The sequence below is a fragment of the Poeciliopsis prolifica genome, unplaced genomic scaffold (assembly GCF_027474105.1).
Source record: "Poeciliopsis prolifica strain line A6 unplaced genomic scaffold, Auburn_PproV2 SCAFFOLD018, whole genome shotgun sequence".
Classification (NCBI taxonomy): domain Eukaryota; kingdom Metazoa; phylum Chordata; class Actinopteri; order Cyprinodontiformes; family Poeciliidae; genus Poeciliopsis; species Poeciliopsis prolifica.
Window position 1 is genome coordinate 3,057,282 of NW_026562393.1, and position 15,430 is coordinate 3,072,711.

The window sequence follows — 15,430 nt, forward strand, 5'->3', positions numbered from 1 at the left end:
CTTAAATGTTAACCATTTTAAGTTGTTTTTACAAATAATTCTTAGGAGATGTACACAAATCCAGACTCAAATAAGTTGCATCTAAACCACCTTATGTTTGCAGCCATCAGGATAATCCAGGCTGATTATTTGACAATAGATGCCATTCAGTTTCCACAGACTGTCTATGCTGTCCCACTGTGTGTCTGGCTCTGCTACTTCACTAAGCTGACTGCGCGCATGCATGGGTATCCTGACAAAAGCGAGCTCAGATTAGCACTGCATACGGTTAACAGGAAGCCACACATTCACTCTTGAGAGTAAACAGAAGGCTAATAGTGCTAAGTCAGCACACAAAACTACTGATCTTCCATGTTTGTTCAAAGCTCTGGCAACATACATTTTTACAACTGCTCTTTGGAAGGATACCAACAGGTGTTGACCAAATACTTTATCGCCTTCTCAAACGCAGTAATTCAGTGACTTGGCATTACCTCACCATGACTGAGGTCATGTTTACCCTCTTCACTACAATACACAGTTCTGAAATGCAGCCGGTGGGTGAATCAGTGAGCTCACTGCCTCCCCTGCAGCCCTCTGAGTCAGCTGAATGGGACATTTCTCCTCACAGTCAGCAGGATGATTGGAAAGCATCACTTAAGACAAATTAATAAGAACACTAAGACGATGAAGATGCCTATATCAGTATGTTCAGGTTATAAAACTAGCCACATTTAGCAGGGTCATAAACTTAATACATCACTGGATTTTGGACGCTTTCCTGGCATTTGAGGTTTTCCAGTTTTCTTCCAGAGTTCAAATCTGAATGTTTTTTTAAAGAAACACTTTATTTTAAAGAGCTTATAATGTCATGCATCATGAGGCCTACTGCATCACAGATGCTCCACTTTACCGACACTTGTTGAAAAACTCAACCGTAGTGACGTCCGACCAAAGCACACAGTTCTAGTAAACGTTCCAGCAGATAGTTGAAATTGCAATGATTCATGTTTGTGATGGCAGGACAGACGCAGCAACTTTGGTGCATGTAGTTGGTGTTGCTAAACCAATAATGTAGCTCTTTGCTACAGTTCTTCAACAGTGAGCTTGTCTTCAGCTGGAGCTGTGGCCTTTGTGAAAACACAAAGAATTGTGACCCGTTTCAAATATCCTCAGACAGTAAATGTTCCAAATAACATTGACAAATCCCAGAAAATTATTTGTCATGGTCTTGTCTTGACAGAAATGTGTCAAAACAGATTTCTGTCAAAACGAACAGTTCTTATAGAGTGAATTCACTTGAAGCAAATCTTGTGATTTAAACATTAAAGCATACATGTTTAGAAACTGTTACTTTCCATGGAGTGTAAAATGCGTGTTGTCACTCTGTTAGCCACTCTTCAAAAAGAGAACCGCAAACAGAAAGGAGGATGGTAATAGAAATAAAAAGTGTCCAAAGATCACAGCAGTAAATAATAGCATCTTGGCATCACCAAGTCACCATAAAAGCCATTAGAGGCTATGTGAAGTGGACAAAAAAGAAAACTGATTCTTAAGTGCTTTTTTTCTGCAAAGGCTGCATATTTTTAACTGTTCTCCCAGATTGATTTCCTTTATATTTTACTGATACTGTTGGTGGTTTGTCATACGGTGTGTTTCTGAAAAAATAAAGAAGGATAAAGAAGCAGCATTTAAAGTCTCTAATGGCTATTATGGTGACCTGATGATACCAAGATGCCATTATTTACTGCCGTGATCTTTTGACACTTTTTATCTCTATTACCATCCTCCTCTCTGTCGTCCTCTTTTCGAAGAATGGCTAAAAGAAATAGCCCTGTGAGTGACAACACACATTTTATACCATGGGAAGTGACAGTTTCTAAACATGTATGCCTTAATATTAAAATCACAATAAATGCTTCAAGTGAATTCACTCTATAAGAAATGTTATACGTGCCTAAGCTGATAACACCGATTATTTGGTAAAAAAAAAAAACAAAAAAAAAACGTTCTTTCTTACCATGGGATTTATTTGAATAATCAAATTTGAGTAATGATTGGAGTTTTCGCAATATAAAATGTATGCTGACAAAACGCCACCGTGTATGTTAAGTAATTTTTCCAAAAACTTTAGAATTTCTCTCAAGTTCTTCAAATTGAGATTACTCTAATTATGGTCTAATCAAAAGAAGATATTGAAAAAAAACTTTCTGGTCTCAGTTGTGAACAATTATTGTTGAAACACAAAAACCTTATTGATATAGGCTTGGCTCCAACACAGAACTGGCCGATAAAACTGAACTCTGAGGTGCTCTCATCATGGCATCCCATAAAATCCAACACATTCCCACAACGCAGCACTTCTTTTCATCCCATCAGACCACCCTGTACACACAGCAGCCATTGTGGTGACCATTAGCTTTTCACCAGGACATAGGTGGAGACTTGCACTCATTGTTTGCTCCTCCACAATAAACCTCCAGCACAGTGTCTTGGCAACAGACACCAGTACTTTGGAAGTGAACAGCTCTCCATATCCCACTACAATCTGTGGTCAACCATTAAGCCAAATGGAACCACAGATAGATAGATAAACAAACACAGGATGGGCAGCGGTGTGGATGAAGGACGGACTTCAGGATTTCACAAGATCAAATTTCTATTTCAGCCTTCAAAAGAAGCATCGTTAGCATCAAAATATTAGCTAAAGGATGCGTGTTTTGGTTTGAAGTTATGAAGGCAAATGGCTGAAGAATCAGGCTGGGAACAAGGAGGCCTCTAGTTTGTGTACAAATTCCTTACCGTACTCATTTCGTCACAATGCCCGTTGTCCCAGTTTGAATACTTTGTGTGCTATCATAGCATCTTGAAATTTATGACAGCAATCCCCAGAGGTGAAAAAAATATTTCCCTGGTTAGAAAAACAAAACAATGCAGTCAATCATGTTCCTGCGCACCAGCTGGCAAACCCATACACAAACGTCAACACAGAGTTCATAACACATTTTTAAATAGGCGTAAAATGTGATGTTCACCTTTCAAACGTGTCAAGTCCAGCACCAAACTGATGGGCAGGAAGGAATACACAAGAGTAATGAGTCATAAGAGTAACGATTAACCAAAACTGTGAATGATTCAAGTTATGCCAGAACAAACAAAGCAGAAAACACACAGAGTCAACATTTTGAAGACAGGAATGCAGTATCCTCAGACTTCTTGTGAAATGTTTGTAATCATCATGATAAGACCATTTGAAGGTTGCATGTTATAAAGCTCTGCCGGGTCAAGGCTGATGTCTAAGGCTTCATTCAAGAGGATTTAAGGTCATGAGTTACCCACATATGTTTCATCTTGCTAAATTTAGGCAACTACTACTTACAGATTAAAGATTTTCATCATCGTTCAGTTCACCCAAGTCATAAAATGTGCCTTGCATTTCTATTCAGCCCTTTTGTGTCAGTAGTTTACGCCACCTGTCTCAACAATCACATCTACAACTTGTATGACTTCTTTTTTTTTCATACCTAGAGACATACACCACATACCTAGAGACTGAAGTTCTCCAAATTTCCTTTGTAAAATACCTCAAGCTGAGTCAGATATGATGGGGTATCTGTGAACATCAGTTTTTAAATCTTGACACCGACTTTAAATCAGATGTTGAATTTCTGCCCGAAAATTGTGTTTTTTGCAGCCTATCGCAAGTTTTCATCATTTTTCTGTATTTAGCGTATTTTATCTTCTCACTAACTCTGACCAAGCACCCTTACATCTTCCGAAACATGCCCCTAGTATAATGCTGTAATATTTAGTTAGTCTTCCTCCAAATATTGCATTTTCTATGGTTTTTCTAGAGGTTTACTGTGTCTCTAGCATGGAGTACTTCTTTCAATAATAGCTTTCTTTTTGCCACCTCTCTAGTGATTGCAACGTGCCAACATTTGAAAAGCAACTCAACATGAATGAAAACTTTTGCGACTTAAGGCACTTCGTTTTCATTTGGCCGTCTTCTCTCACATCAGTGACAACAGCTAAATCCACAATAAATAAAACAAAAAACAAATAAGGGGTGGATTTAGACACATGCAGCTGCAAATGATCTAATCTCTATCAGCTCTTGTGAAAACAGTGGCAAGCCTAGACAGAGATCTAAGATGCAACTAACAGATAGTTAATAAATGTTCTCTTTATTAAGCAACCCGAACCCCCACACCCCCCACAATAAGTTCAAATATCCCCACATTTTTTAAGCCTACCACTAATTAAGAAAACACATATGTCTGTCTTTTTTTGTTTTTGCTGTTGTCACCACCACTGCAGGAGAAAAGGTTTATTAGGATTTGGCTCTAATCCAGTGGGCTGTGAACAAGCAGGTACTATGAGTTTAATCTCCAAACTGGGCATGTGTGTTTCAGATGGGGGTAGGCTGACCTGTCTGTGTCCTTTCCTTTTGAGCTTAGAATGAGCAGACTTATTGGGAATCTTGTAGAAAACGCCACAAATAAGAAGCAGCAAGGAGAAGATTTTAAATTAAAATGGGAAGAAAAGACAAGCTCAGCTGTTCACTTTCAACCGGGTTATTTTATTTTTATTTTTTTATTTTTGCAATGTGCATTATATTTAAGTACTCTTTCTTGCAAAATTTCAGCCTTTTGCTTCACTTCCCACTGATGTAACAAAAATATCCCATTGGCTGTAAGCTATGTTTATCAATATTGACTGGAAAAAAAACAACACATTTCTAAAAACTTTTACTTTTCTACCAGTTACTTGCGTAGTCTACTTTTGATGATTTTCTAATTTACCCTGATCCATCTGCATGTGTGGCACATGAGAACTGATGACCACTGGGCTCATAAATCAACTGTCACAGTCATAAAACAGAAAGTTTCAATACAGAGCTCGTCGTTTGATTTTTGACAGCTAAAAGTCGCACTTGTGCTCAGACAGCTCACCGCCACTCTTTACCTCGCGCTTTCAAACTCAATTGGTGCCATCGCAGCTTTCAACACAACGCCGTCAAACCCCACTGAGAGAGAAACCTGGCGCTTTCAGGGGCATGGAAACTTTTTTTTTTTCTTTCCCTCCAGCCCGCTTACCTGCACTTCGTGGTCACTTGTGGCGGAAGAAGCCATGTTGGAGAAGAAGACGCGAGCTGTGCGGCTGCTCTCAGGTGAGTTTGAGATCCAGACACAGTCAAATATCCGCGGTGGAAACGCATACGAGGGTCAAACATCTGAGGAGGCTCGGCTATGGGGGATAAGTGGCGGACTGGAGCCTTCGGAATTGGACAAGTGTTCGAGTGACAGCGGAGTTCTGTGCCCGTGTAAACTCCAGGTGAAGCGGGGAGGGGGGGACTGTACTGCTGCTGCCGCTGCCTGGAGGAGCGACTGTAACCGAAACTCAGTGGGAAAACAGCCGCTTGGGGGCGCTGTTGCTTGCTTCATTGAGGCAGGTGACATTTGGACTAAAATAAGTATTTTGCGACTGTACATTTTAAATTCCTACTGAGTTGATTAGTGCAAAAAAATTCTGAATAAAGTCTAGCCATCAAATGAATTAAATGTTTTATGTTGGATACATGATATCCAACATAAAACATTCATAATACATAATATAGCTGTTTAACAAAAAAAATGTGTTCTCTATTTTAGTTTTGCGCATTTGCATTAATCTTTAGTGCCTTTTCATTCCACAAACGGGGACTTTATTTCAGCCATAACCTAAAAATCTAATAAAAATTTTTTAAAAAAAGTTCAATTTGGTTGGGGGTCTGAGGGGTAATTTTAGGCTCAGCCTTTAACTTTTGAAGTTTTGTGAGGAGTTTGCAGTAATCCTTTTTTAATGGTGAATTATTCCTGGTTTTCTGTCAAGTACTTTTTCAAAGACCAATAACTAATTCTGAGAATTACTTGGTTGAACTAGATTAAGATTTGATCATATTTTTAGTTCACCTTCTGAGCTATCTGATGTGTCCATACTGACTGAAAGTTTACTAGAATAAGAAAAAAAATGCATCTGAAAAAGGTACACAAATACAGGGGAATACATTTTTCACTCAGCCCACCTTCAATTAATCTAAAGTGTGGGACTTTGCTTTCAGTACCAAGGTGTCAAAATGAGTGCTTATGATTGAACTAATAAAAGCTGAATGTAAACTGTTCTAAAGTCCAAATTTGGCAAATCTCAAACATGTAAATATAAAATTGTAATAAATGCAAAAGTGTGCACACACCTAAGGTACTTTATTGAAACCATTTGGTTTAGTTGCTGCAGTCTTTGGTAGGATTCTCCAAACAAGATTCAAGTTCTCCAGATTTGATTAAGAGGACATGTCCAGAGACGTCCTCAGGCGATTCTAAACATTTTCTGACTCAACATTTATCTCATGCCAAAAGTGAATTTATACAGTGTTTGAATTTCAACACATGAGGGCAGTGCTGACTTAAAAACACCTTTTTTAATGACATTGGCATTTGAATGAGATTTTAAACCTTTCACCAGGCTCCACATAAAACCCAGACATTTGAGGTTCACCTTAAAAAATGAAGTACAGCAAAAAGTAAAAGGTTTTGATCAGAATACAAAAAAAAGAAAATTCAATTCAAACATACTTACAAGCATATAAAAAAAAACTTGAACATAAGACCAAGTTGGAATTCCCATGCTTTTAAAACTGTATGAGTGGATGAAATTAAATAGCTATGTAGGAAACCAGAATCTGTTTTGCAAATTGCCTTAAGGTTTGATCTACTATAACTGGTGCTATTCATTGGTGACCGATTGGAATGTTGCTGTAAAACACAAAGACTATTTTCTGTTTGAAGGTTAATTTATTGGATGTCAGCATAAAGTTTGTCAATTTGTGGCTGGAACAGCTCTTTGAGCTCAGCCCTCTTCGCTTTCAGGGTGGGAGTCAACAGGCCGTTCTCGATGGTGAAGAGCTCAGGGTGGAGATGCACGTTTTTCACCTGCAGCAGAGAAGAAAGAAAGCTACTTAGAGACTTTTCGGCTTTATGGAGTATGAAAATACTTGAGACTGTCATTTAAGCTGCCATGCTTAAGCTGACATTTAAGCATGACGGCTTAAATATAGAATCTGTTAGGATAAAAATGCTTTACCTGCTCAAATGACTTCAGACCTGCTTCTCTTCCTAGTTTGGTCATATCTGTGATTATGGCCTTTTTAATTTCCTGAGAATAAAGCACAATTTGAATTGTCAAACATGTCTCAGTCCACACTGCACCGCTGCTCTGCTTCCAGTAAATGTAATTTGCAGACATGTACTTGAGTTGCACAGCATGCCAACTTCTCCAACTGGCAGCTTTTAGTGTTAATGATCACATTTCCTGCAGTTTCTTGACTTTGGACATTTGTCTAAAACACTGGATAGAATAAAGTTACACATTACAGAAACCTACTGTGTTCTTGCAGAGTTCCTCAATGGAGCCTTGGATGCCAAGACTTTTTGCAAAACCTGGCAGGACATCAGCATCAGGTACCACAATGGCAACCAGACTCGACTACATGGAAACAAAACAAAAAGAGATAGAAGGAAACAAAGACATTAATTGTTAAGATTAAGCAGCAGGAAAGGTACAGAGAGCGAGAGAGAGAAAAAATATCATGTTACCTGCAGACTGTCTCCGTGCACAAACACTTGGGCCACAGGTCCGCAGCGAACGTACACATTCTCGATCTTCTCCGGGGCGATGTACTCTCCCTGAGCCAGCTTGAAGATGTTCTTTTTGCGGTCAATAATCTTCAAAACTCCACTCTGTTGCAAGGCAAAACCCACGAGGCAAAACTATTCATTATAACTTAGAGGGCGTCATAACTGACAATTTTACAAATAAGACAAGAGGATCTAGTTCTTTGGAAGTTTGGGGATACAGGACAAACAAAATCACAAAAACTGTATGTATATAACGCATGTGTGTATCAGTGGTGATATACATGTGAAAATGTGTGTAATTTTAACCATGATGCCTGGTGTACAGCACCACTATTGCACACATGGTTATGCATGTATGAAAATTTTTTTTCTTTGTGTATTAAAGTAAATTGGGAATGCTTGTATAAATGTTTTTCACATCTGAATGTGAAAAAGCTTGCACCACATGTGAATTTTACATGTGGTGCAAGATTTTCACATATAATTTTTAAATGTGCCATGATTTTTCTGTAAGGATTGTGTTGAGGTGACGGTTCAAATTTGGTTCACACGTGATTGCACACGGACGTCTTTTGGTTGTGTGATTTTGAGAGGACACTATTTGAAAAGCTGCATTCAGTTTGGAGGGAATGTTAAGCCAATTATATACATGAAAAGGAAGTATCTTACCGGAAGCCATTTACCAATATCACCAGTGTGAAGCCAGCCATCCTTGTCCAAGGCCTCTGCAGTCTTTTCTGGGTCTTTCAAGTAGCCCTTAAATACATTTGTGCCCTTAATGCACACCTATTTAAAAAAAAAAATTACAATCACAAGTCAAAAATAAAAAGCTGCAATGTTTAAGCAATTTGTTGTGTTTTTACATTTTAAATTCACCATCATCAAAATAAAACCTTTAACTAATATAAATTTTCCATTAGTCTTGTGTGAACCAGATTTCTTTTTACATTTCTTCTCAGCATGTTTGAACAGAAAGGAACACATCAGGCCTCAAAGTGGCAGCTGATTATATTAAAGTGGAACAGAGATACAACTTTCACTTTTGGTCCAGAGAACTGTTCTGACTCCTACACAAGAATCTCTCCAAACTGATTTAATTCAGAGTCCTTCTGGGACAATTCTTCAATATCCCCACATAAACAGATTTCTGATTAACCAACCTCTCCTTCACCGTTTGAAGCAAAGTAGTTCATCTCTTCCACATCAACCAGCTTCAGAAAATTGCAAGGCAGAGGCACACCAACATGATCTGAAGTCAATAAATAAATTATGAACAGGCTTGTTTTTCCATTTGGCTCCCACTTTGCATTTCTCCCCTGATCAAATGTGTAGCATCTTTTAACTTTACAAGTAACATGTTTTAACAAATCTTTGCTAAAGATTGTCTTAAACCCAAAAAGGTGGTGCTGCTACTGCTGTTACAGTTTGCTTAGCTACATACCAGCAGTGGCATCTCCCGGTAAGGTGAAAGTGCAGGCAGCGGCACATTCTGTCTGACCGTATCCTTCAAAGATCTGAGAAAACCAGAGAGCAGCATAAACATCTCAACACAAACCAGCATCAGTGTTGCACAATTGTTCCTCCTAAACACTAACATTACTGCAGCTGTGTCCATTTACAGCAAGCTCCTTTAAGGATTTATTTACAAATGTTTTAAAGTGAATCTACAGAAGAGCCAACTCTGAGAGGGTGGCATATTTTGATATAAAATGTTTGATTTTCTGTAACATTTATGCTTCTATAGTAAATTAATGCAGAATGTTGACAGTCAATTCAAATGGAAAAGAAACATGCATGTGAATTGTAGACGTGTCATGAGACCAAACAAATACGACCATTTGTTGCAAATCTCTGTTCTTATACACTTGTAGAAAAGCAAACTTTGTGGTTATTGATCATGAAAAAGTGTGGTTCCTTAAGAGGAACCAACAAAAGTAACGATGTTTCAAAGAAGTCAAAAAGAAAAGAAGCAGTCTCATTTAACAGAATGAGGCATTTATGTTTGCAGGGAAAACCCAAATCTAATCAAGATTCTGTTTACAGAGGATTAAAGGTTTATTACCTGGCAGCCTAGAGCAGCCCTGAGGAAGCTGAGAACAGATGGTGATATGGGTGCAGCGCCAGTCACCATCATCCTCACACGGCCCCCCAGAGACTCCTGAGTTAGGGATGAGAACATTTAGAACCACCATAAAATTTATTTTTAAAAGCACACTTAAAAAAACCAAAAACTGCTATGAGCAAATCTCCTTGCATAAAAATATGTGAATAACCAATCAGCTGTGTATCAGGACTGAACATCTAAAAAGATCATTGGGAACTTTTGTAAAGTACAGAAAGACGGTGATGTAACCGTCACAACATTTTGAACTATTAGGAGCCATCAAGAAACAAGTTTGGTGAATAACATAAAAATAAACACGAGATTTACAATAATCCAGCTGGGAAGATATACATGTTTTGATAACTCTTTAAAAATCTCTGGTAGAGAAAAGGTTTATATAAAAGCCGCCACAGAAAAAAAAAAAAAAAAAAAAAAAAGCCCAAGGACTTTGCTTTTGAATGGAGCACAATGCTGATGGATGTATTGATCAGGGCCTCAACCGATAAAATCCTGCAATAATACAAAATTTTATGGTCAAGAAAGGAGCAAAAACAAAGCCTAAAACACAGGAACAAGATTTTGGAAACAAGCAGTTGATTTACAGTAAAGCTGCTGCTCTTCTATATCGGAAGTAGAAAGTTAGTTAAGATGGTTTGGACTCCTTCCTTTAATAGTTTTCCAAACAAGTCCCACTGGGTGAGACCCCAGAGCAGACCCTTGCAAGCCAAGCTTTGGTTGTTTCAAGTAAATATACAGTAAAAAAAAAAAAAAAAATCTAAATAGATGTGCAAAACACCCAAAGTGTAACTGCCATTTCCAAGTCAAGTGTCAGACCCAATAACCTTAACTTCCTGCAGAATTTTTTTTATTGCATCAGAACAACAAAAGGTCACAAATCATTAAGTAAAAATTAAGTACCTGGACTTTGTGAAAAATGAGTTTGTCCCATATGCTGTTTTTCCTGATAATGCCATTCTTCACCTCAGCGTACTTGCTCTCCGCTGCAAAGTTCAGCAGCCACTTCTTAAAGGCAGACGTGGCTCCACTCTGAATCTAGTTATAAAAAGATTTTTAAAATTTTAAAAGATACCAAACTACTGTAGCAAAAGTTCAATATCTTTAAGAAGAAGAAGAAAAAAAAAAGCATCTAATTTACCCACTTTGTCATAGATTCGATTGAGGAGTCTAGGCACCACTGGAAAAACTGTGGGCTGCAGAGTTTTCATGTCGTCCGGCAGCAGCCGAATGTCCCCCTGGAAGAACCCCACCCTGGCCCCAGCACCATAGATCACCGTCTGAAACATTTCAGAAAACGGATGCAAGACATCCTCAGATGTTCTGAGCAAACACTGGATCTCAATAAGACCTTTTTTTCTTACCTGCACAATCCTCTCAAACATGTGTGCTAAAGGCAGAAAGGAAATGCTGACATCCTCAGGAGTTGGAACTAAGGCAGACTGAATAAAATGTATGCTTTACTGGATGAAAAAGGCATTAAAACAACATTTTTAGTAAAGGTCCAGTTTTATCCTCATGTACCTCAAAGGTTTTGAGGACAGCTGCAGCATCAGCAACCACATTCTCATGCGTCAACATAGCCCCTTTAGGGTTTCCTTTTGAAAGGAAAAAAAAAAAGAATTCAGCACTACAACAGTTATATTTTAAGTAAATCTTAACATGGAAATCAGGCCAGAGTAACTCAGCCATGCGTCCTGCTAATCTGAATATCCTGAAAACCACAGATCACCTGTAGTGCCGCTGGTGAAGCAGACAATGCTGAGGTCCTCTGGCTTTGGCAGCTGTTGGAACATGAAATCAGCACCTCAAGATCAGCAGCTTATTAATGCTTTAAAAAAATATATATAGAAATAATCTAGAAGCATTTATAACTTACTACTGGCTTTTGAAGGTTATTTTTTCCCAGTGCCTGGAGTTGCCAGAAAACAAGACATCTTTACTTACTAATTTTGTTAAAGTTCACATTTAACCTGGTCCAGTGTTCGGAATGCATCATTACCTCCAGGTCTTCCATGGATACGATGTCCACCCCACACTTCTTTCCTCGCTCGATCAACTCAGGGCTGAATGAGTCCATGAGCACAACAGTTTTGAGAATTGGAGTCTGGCCTTTTTCATGGTTCAGAAGCAGTGCTTCTGCTTTCTTCTGATTGTCACAGAGCACTGTAGAGATCTCAGCTTACAGGAAATAAAAATAAAAAAATAAATAAATATCCATGTATATTCCATTAGGTTGTAGGATCCACTTTTTTTTTTTTTTTTTAAACACCAAGGCCCTTATAATCAAACTTTCCATCAGCAACTTTACACAAACTCATTGAAAAAAGTAGAGGAGATTAAAAATCACCTGACACACTCCTATGGGAACAGAGTTACTGGATGTCTTGTTGTTTCTTCAATTAGCAGTAAGCAGAGTAAAGCTCCAATTACCTTGGTTGATAATGAAGACAAGAGCCTCAGGACCCAGAGTGTCGTACAGGGGAACCACTACCATGGAGTACGTGTAACACGCCATCTCACCAATAATCCACTGCAAGTTAATTTAATGGAGAGGCAGCAGAAGTTAGTAGTTGCTCACACAAAACAACAACAACAACAAAAAAAAAACTGTCGAGACTCCATTTACCTCAGGTCTGTTCTGAGCAAAGATGCCAATGAATGTTTCAGAATTGGGCTTCAAACCTTTGTGAAGGAGTCCTGACCCCAGATACTGTGCCCTGTCAGACACCTTCAGAGAAAAGGGGAAGTCAGGTTGGAGAGAAAATAATACTATATTTTTCAAATATTTGTTAAAAAAAAAAAAAATTCAGAGGAAAACATTTAAAAGAAATAAATCCCGTCAGATGTTAGGGGAGTTGGGGGAGATAGTTTTTAAAACTATCCCCCCAATGCATTTTTTTTTACCCAGAATCGTGATTCACATATTACTTATACCATTTAACAATAATGTTTCTAAATCATTGTCATTCCTGTGCTATACCTGTTTGTACTTCAGCCATTGGTAAGGCTTGCCAGGCTTTCTGTAACCCAAACACGGTCCGTTACCTGGAAAATAAAATGGTTCTGATGTCATGCCCAATGGTTTGACTGAACTTTAACAATACAGCAGCTTTTTTTTTTTTTTTTTAGCCAGATCATTTGATGACAAGAAGCAGAATTTGGTTTGTCTTTATTAGTTCCAATTTAAACAAGCACCTTGCAACAAAACTTTTCTAGCTACCAAGGTTCACTGTGTATTTGAAATTTATTCCGATTTTTAATCAAGCAAATGTACTCATTTTAAAACTTTTTTTGGCTTCTTATACAAAATATAAGATAATTTTACATAGTTTTAAACAATTTAAATACCTGAAACTTTAAGGCCCCTTTGAAAGACCTCATATAGGGTTTTTGCATCATTGTAGCAATATGACATCAAGTTGTTGTTGTCCTCCAACAAGGCTGATTTTCTTGCACCATCCTGAAGAAAAAAAAAAAAAGGTTACAGTTGCCTAAAGGGAAGTGTCAGGTTGTTACCATGCCTCCTCAGATTATGAATTTATAAAACTTGAGCAACATTTCTGCAGGTCTCACCTTGACCCCCAGAGTCTGGCGATTGAGATCGGCTGGGCTGCGGACCGGACTGGGCCGGGCGTTGAGGTAAAACAGGGTTGCAACACCGATCACGATCAGGGAGATAACCACTGAGGTTGGCAGAGGTGAGAACAGCAACTGGAAGATGACGTCCATGATGCTGGGTCAGCTGGGCCGGGACATCAGAACAAATTGTGAGTTTATAAAAATGTCAACACTTTGATGTGTGAGATCAGAAACGACATATCTAACTATTTTATTACTGTATTGCTTTTGGGAGAGTTCTTGCACACACATATCTAGTCCCCAACAATTCACAGCTACTGACACTGTACCATGATATGAAGAGAACTTTATTTCACTGTAAAAATCCATCTCACAAAAAGTGATTGAAAGAATTAGGGGGAAAAAAGCCCCGCCAACAGAAATCACAAAGTTTTTTTTTTTTTTAATTCCAACTATTCAGCTGAATTTCTAAGAATCCATGTCACACTATACGAAGAAGTATTTAAATTAACAGGGCCACATATACTTTTTGAACCAACCATCCACAATAGATAGTTTCTTCAATTTATTGCTGGCATAGTTTCTTCAATAACTCCAGATCAAAGATAGCTTAAATTGTGCAACAATTTCTCTTAAACCATTAGAGATAAGATGCACTGCACAATACAGCAATACAGTGCATGTAGGATGGTTTGACTAGGCATGGTTTGAGAAAAGCAAGGCAAATGTACAGTGCACAGAGCAGCTTGCTTGACTTCACTTATTTTTTACTTTTTAATTTGCACCAACACACCTTTTTTTTCCCTTATTTATAAAGGCTAAAATCAATTGTTGGAAGAGGCTTTTACTTTGCACATTTGATGACAGTTCCTGATAGTCGTTTTGTGTCCATTTGATCAAATGTGTCCCTTTACAAACAGTAATTATATTCTAAAGGCATAATGTGCCAAACTCAACATTTTCTTGTGATCCGATAGATCAGTGACGGTGCCCTAGTCATGTGACCGTTGTTTTTATACTGATAAACAAATTAGAACACACACACAATAGTCTGGCAAACACAAAAGCCTTTATATTTAGCTCAGTCATATCGAAAAACACAAAAATCTCAAATGTAATGCCTACCTGCTGCTAGCTGTCTCAGGTGTGTGGCGAGTGTACAGATCCTGTTCCTCTGCACTAGGAAGGAAACGCATCAAGGACAAGAGCTGATAAAACAGTTAACGGACCGACTGAGGATCTTTGAACTTTGGCCAGCATATTACTTCCACTGATAAAAGACACAGCCATCGAAATATTCTTGGTTTGTAAGTCACAGCATGAAAGTTGTGCAATAGATTAAGATACTTCAGAGGGTTCTTGCCACCTAACTCTTCTGATTTTAATCCAGAAAGATAAAACATGTTATCAGTATCAACGGCAGAGAGGGAAAAAAAGCTCAAGATGTTGCACCTGATGAAAGGTCAGTGTGCTTATCTGCAAGTTAGCATGTTCAAAGAACAATTATTTAAAATACTGATATATCTATATATAGATATATATATATTGAATATCTATATAGATATATGGATCTATATATAGATATATATATATTCAGTAAGCCGTGTTGGAGCAGAGACACCCATGAGTTAAAGTTAAAAAAATACCATCCAAAATTTATTGGACTGCAGCCACATAACAAACATGGGGTGAAAAAAAAAATCTGAGCCAGTTCAAATTAGTCAGTACTAACGCTCAATATTATAATAGCATAAAAAGCTAGGGGATAAATTAATGAAGAGCTGACCCGTCTACTAATTTAGCAAAGCAGGTGCATGTGTTTTTTTTTTTTTTTTTTTTTTTAAGTTGGTTTCTCTTGAGAGTCAGATGACACGAGAATCTTGATTTAGAGACGTTACCTGGTGGAATAAGCATTAGCAGCAGCAGGTTGGGATCAAGCTGAGCAGGAATCTCCTGAGGAACAAACAGCCAAAGCCAGCAACACCACAGATGTAGAGTCTGCTTGCCTAAAGTAATTAGCGCCTCAAACTGCACACAGGTGTGTCGCTCCTCAGCACCGGTCAAGGCTCAACCT

At 38.2% G+C, this 15,430-nt stretch overlaps 2 protein-coding genes across 2 annotated transcripts in view; both read right to left on the reverse strand.

The window, feature by feature from the left end:
* LOC129368050 (ankyrin-3-like) overlaps positions 1–5,333 on the reverse strand; it is a 128,202-nt gene extending 122,869 nt beyond the window's left edge. Inside the window, exon 1 of the mRNA XM_055042850.1 lies at positions 5,079–5,333. Coding sequence (XP_054898825.1) covers positions 5,079–5,114 — 36 coding nt within the window. The 5' untranslated portion in view covers positions 5,115–5,333. The remainder of the gene's footprint in view (positions 1–5,078) is intronic.
* A 906-nt stretch (positions 5,334–6,239) lies between these two features.
* Positions 6,240–15,353, reverse strand: acsl5 (acyl-CoA synthetase long chain family member 5). Its single transcript, XM_055042882.1, has 22 exons — positions 15,255–15,353; positions 14,482–14,535; positions 13,351–13,519; positions 13,126–13,237; positions 12,758–12,822; positions 12,404–12,505; positions 12,208–12,307; positions 11,777–11,955; positions 11,654–11,686; positions 11,507–11,558; positions 11,299–11,372; positions 11,139–11,216; positions 10,920–11,054; positions 10,678–10,812; positions 9,718–9,813; positions 9,097–9,169; positions 8,816–8,904; positions 8,325–8,441; positions 7,614–7,757; positions 7,402–7,503; positions 7,102–7,173; positions 6,240–6,950 (listed from the first exon to the last, which is right to left on the reverse strand). The coding sequence occupies exons 3-22, from the start codon at positions 13,504–13,506 to the stop codon at positions 6,813–6,815; spliced, it is 2,052 nt and encodes a 683-aa protein (XP_054898857.1). The 5' UTR covers positions 13,507–13,519; positions 14,482–14,535; positions 15,255–15,353; the 3' UTR covers positions 6,240–6,812.
* Between the last annotated feature and the right edge of the window lie 77 nt (positions 15,354–15,430).

Excerpts from the sequence above, each read along its gene's own strand:
- acsl5 (XM_055042882.1), bottom strand. The coding sequence starts at position 13,506 with ATGGACGTCATCTTCCAGTTGCTGTTCTCACCTCTGCCAACCTCAGTG. Across the intron at positions 7,758-8,324 it reads ATATTGGTAAATGGCTTCCG|AGTGGAGTTTTGAAGATTAT; the intron begins GTAAGATACTTC and ends GCCTTGCAACAG. Across the intron at positions 7,504-7,613 it reads TGCACGGAGACAGTCTGCAG|TCGAGTCTGGTTGCCATTGT; the intron begins GTAACATGATAT and ends GTTTCCATGTAG.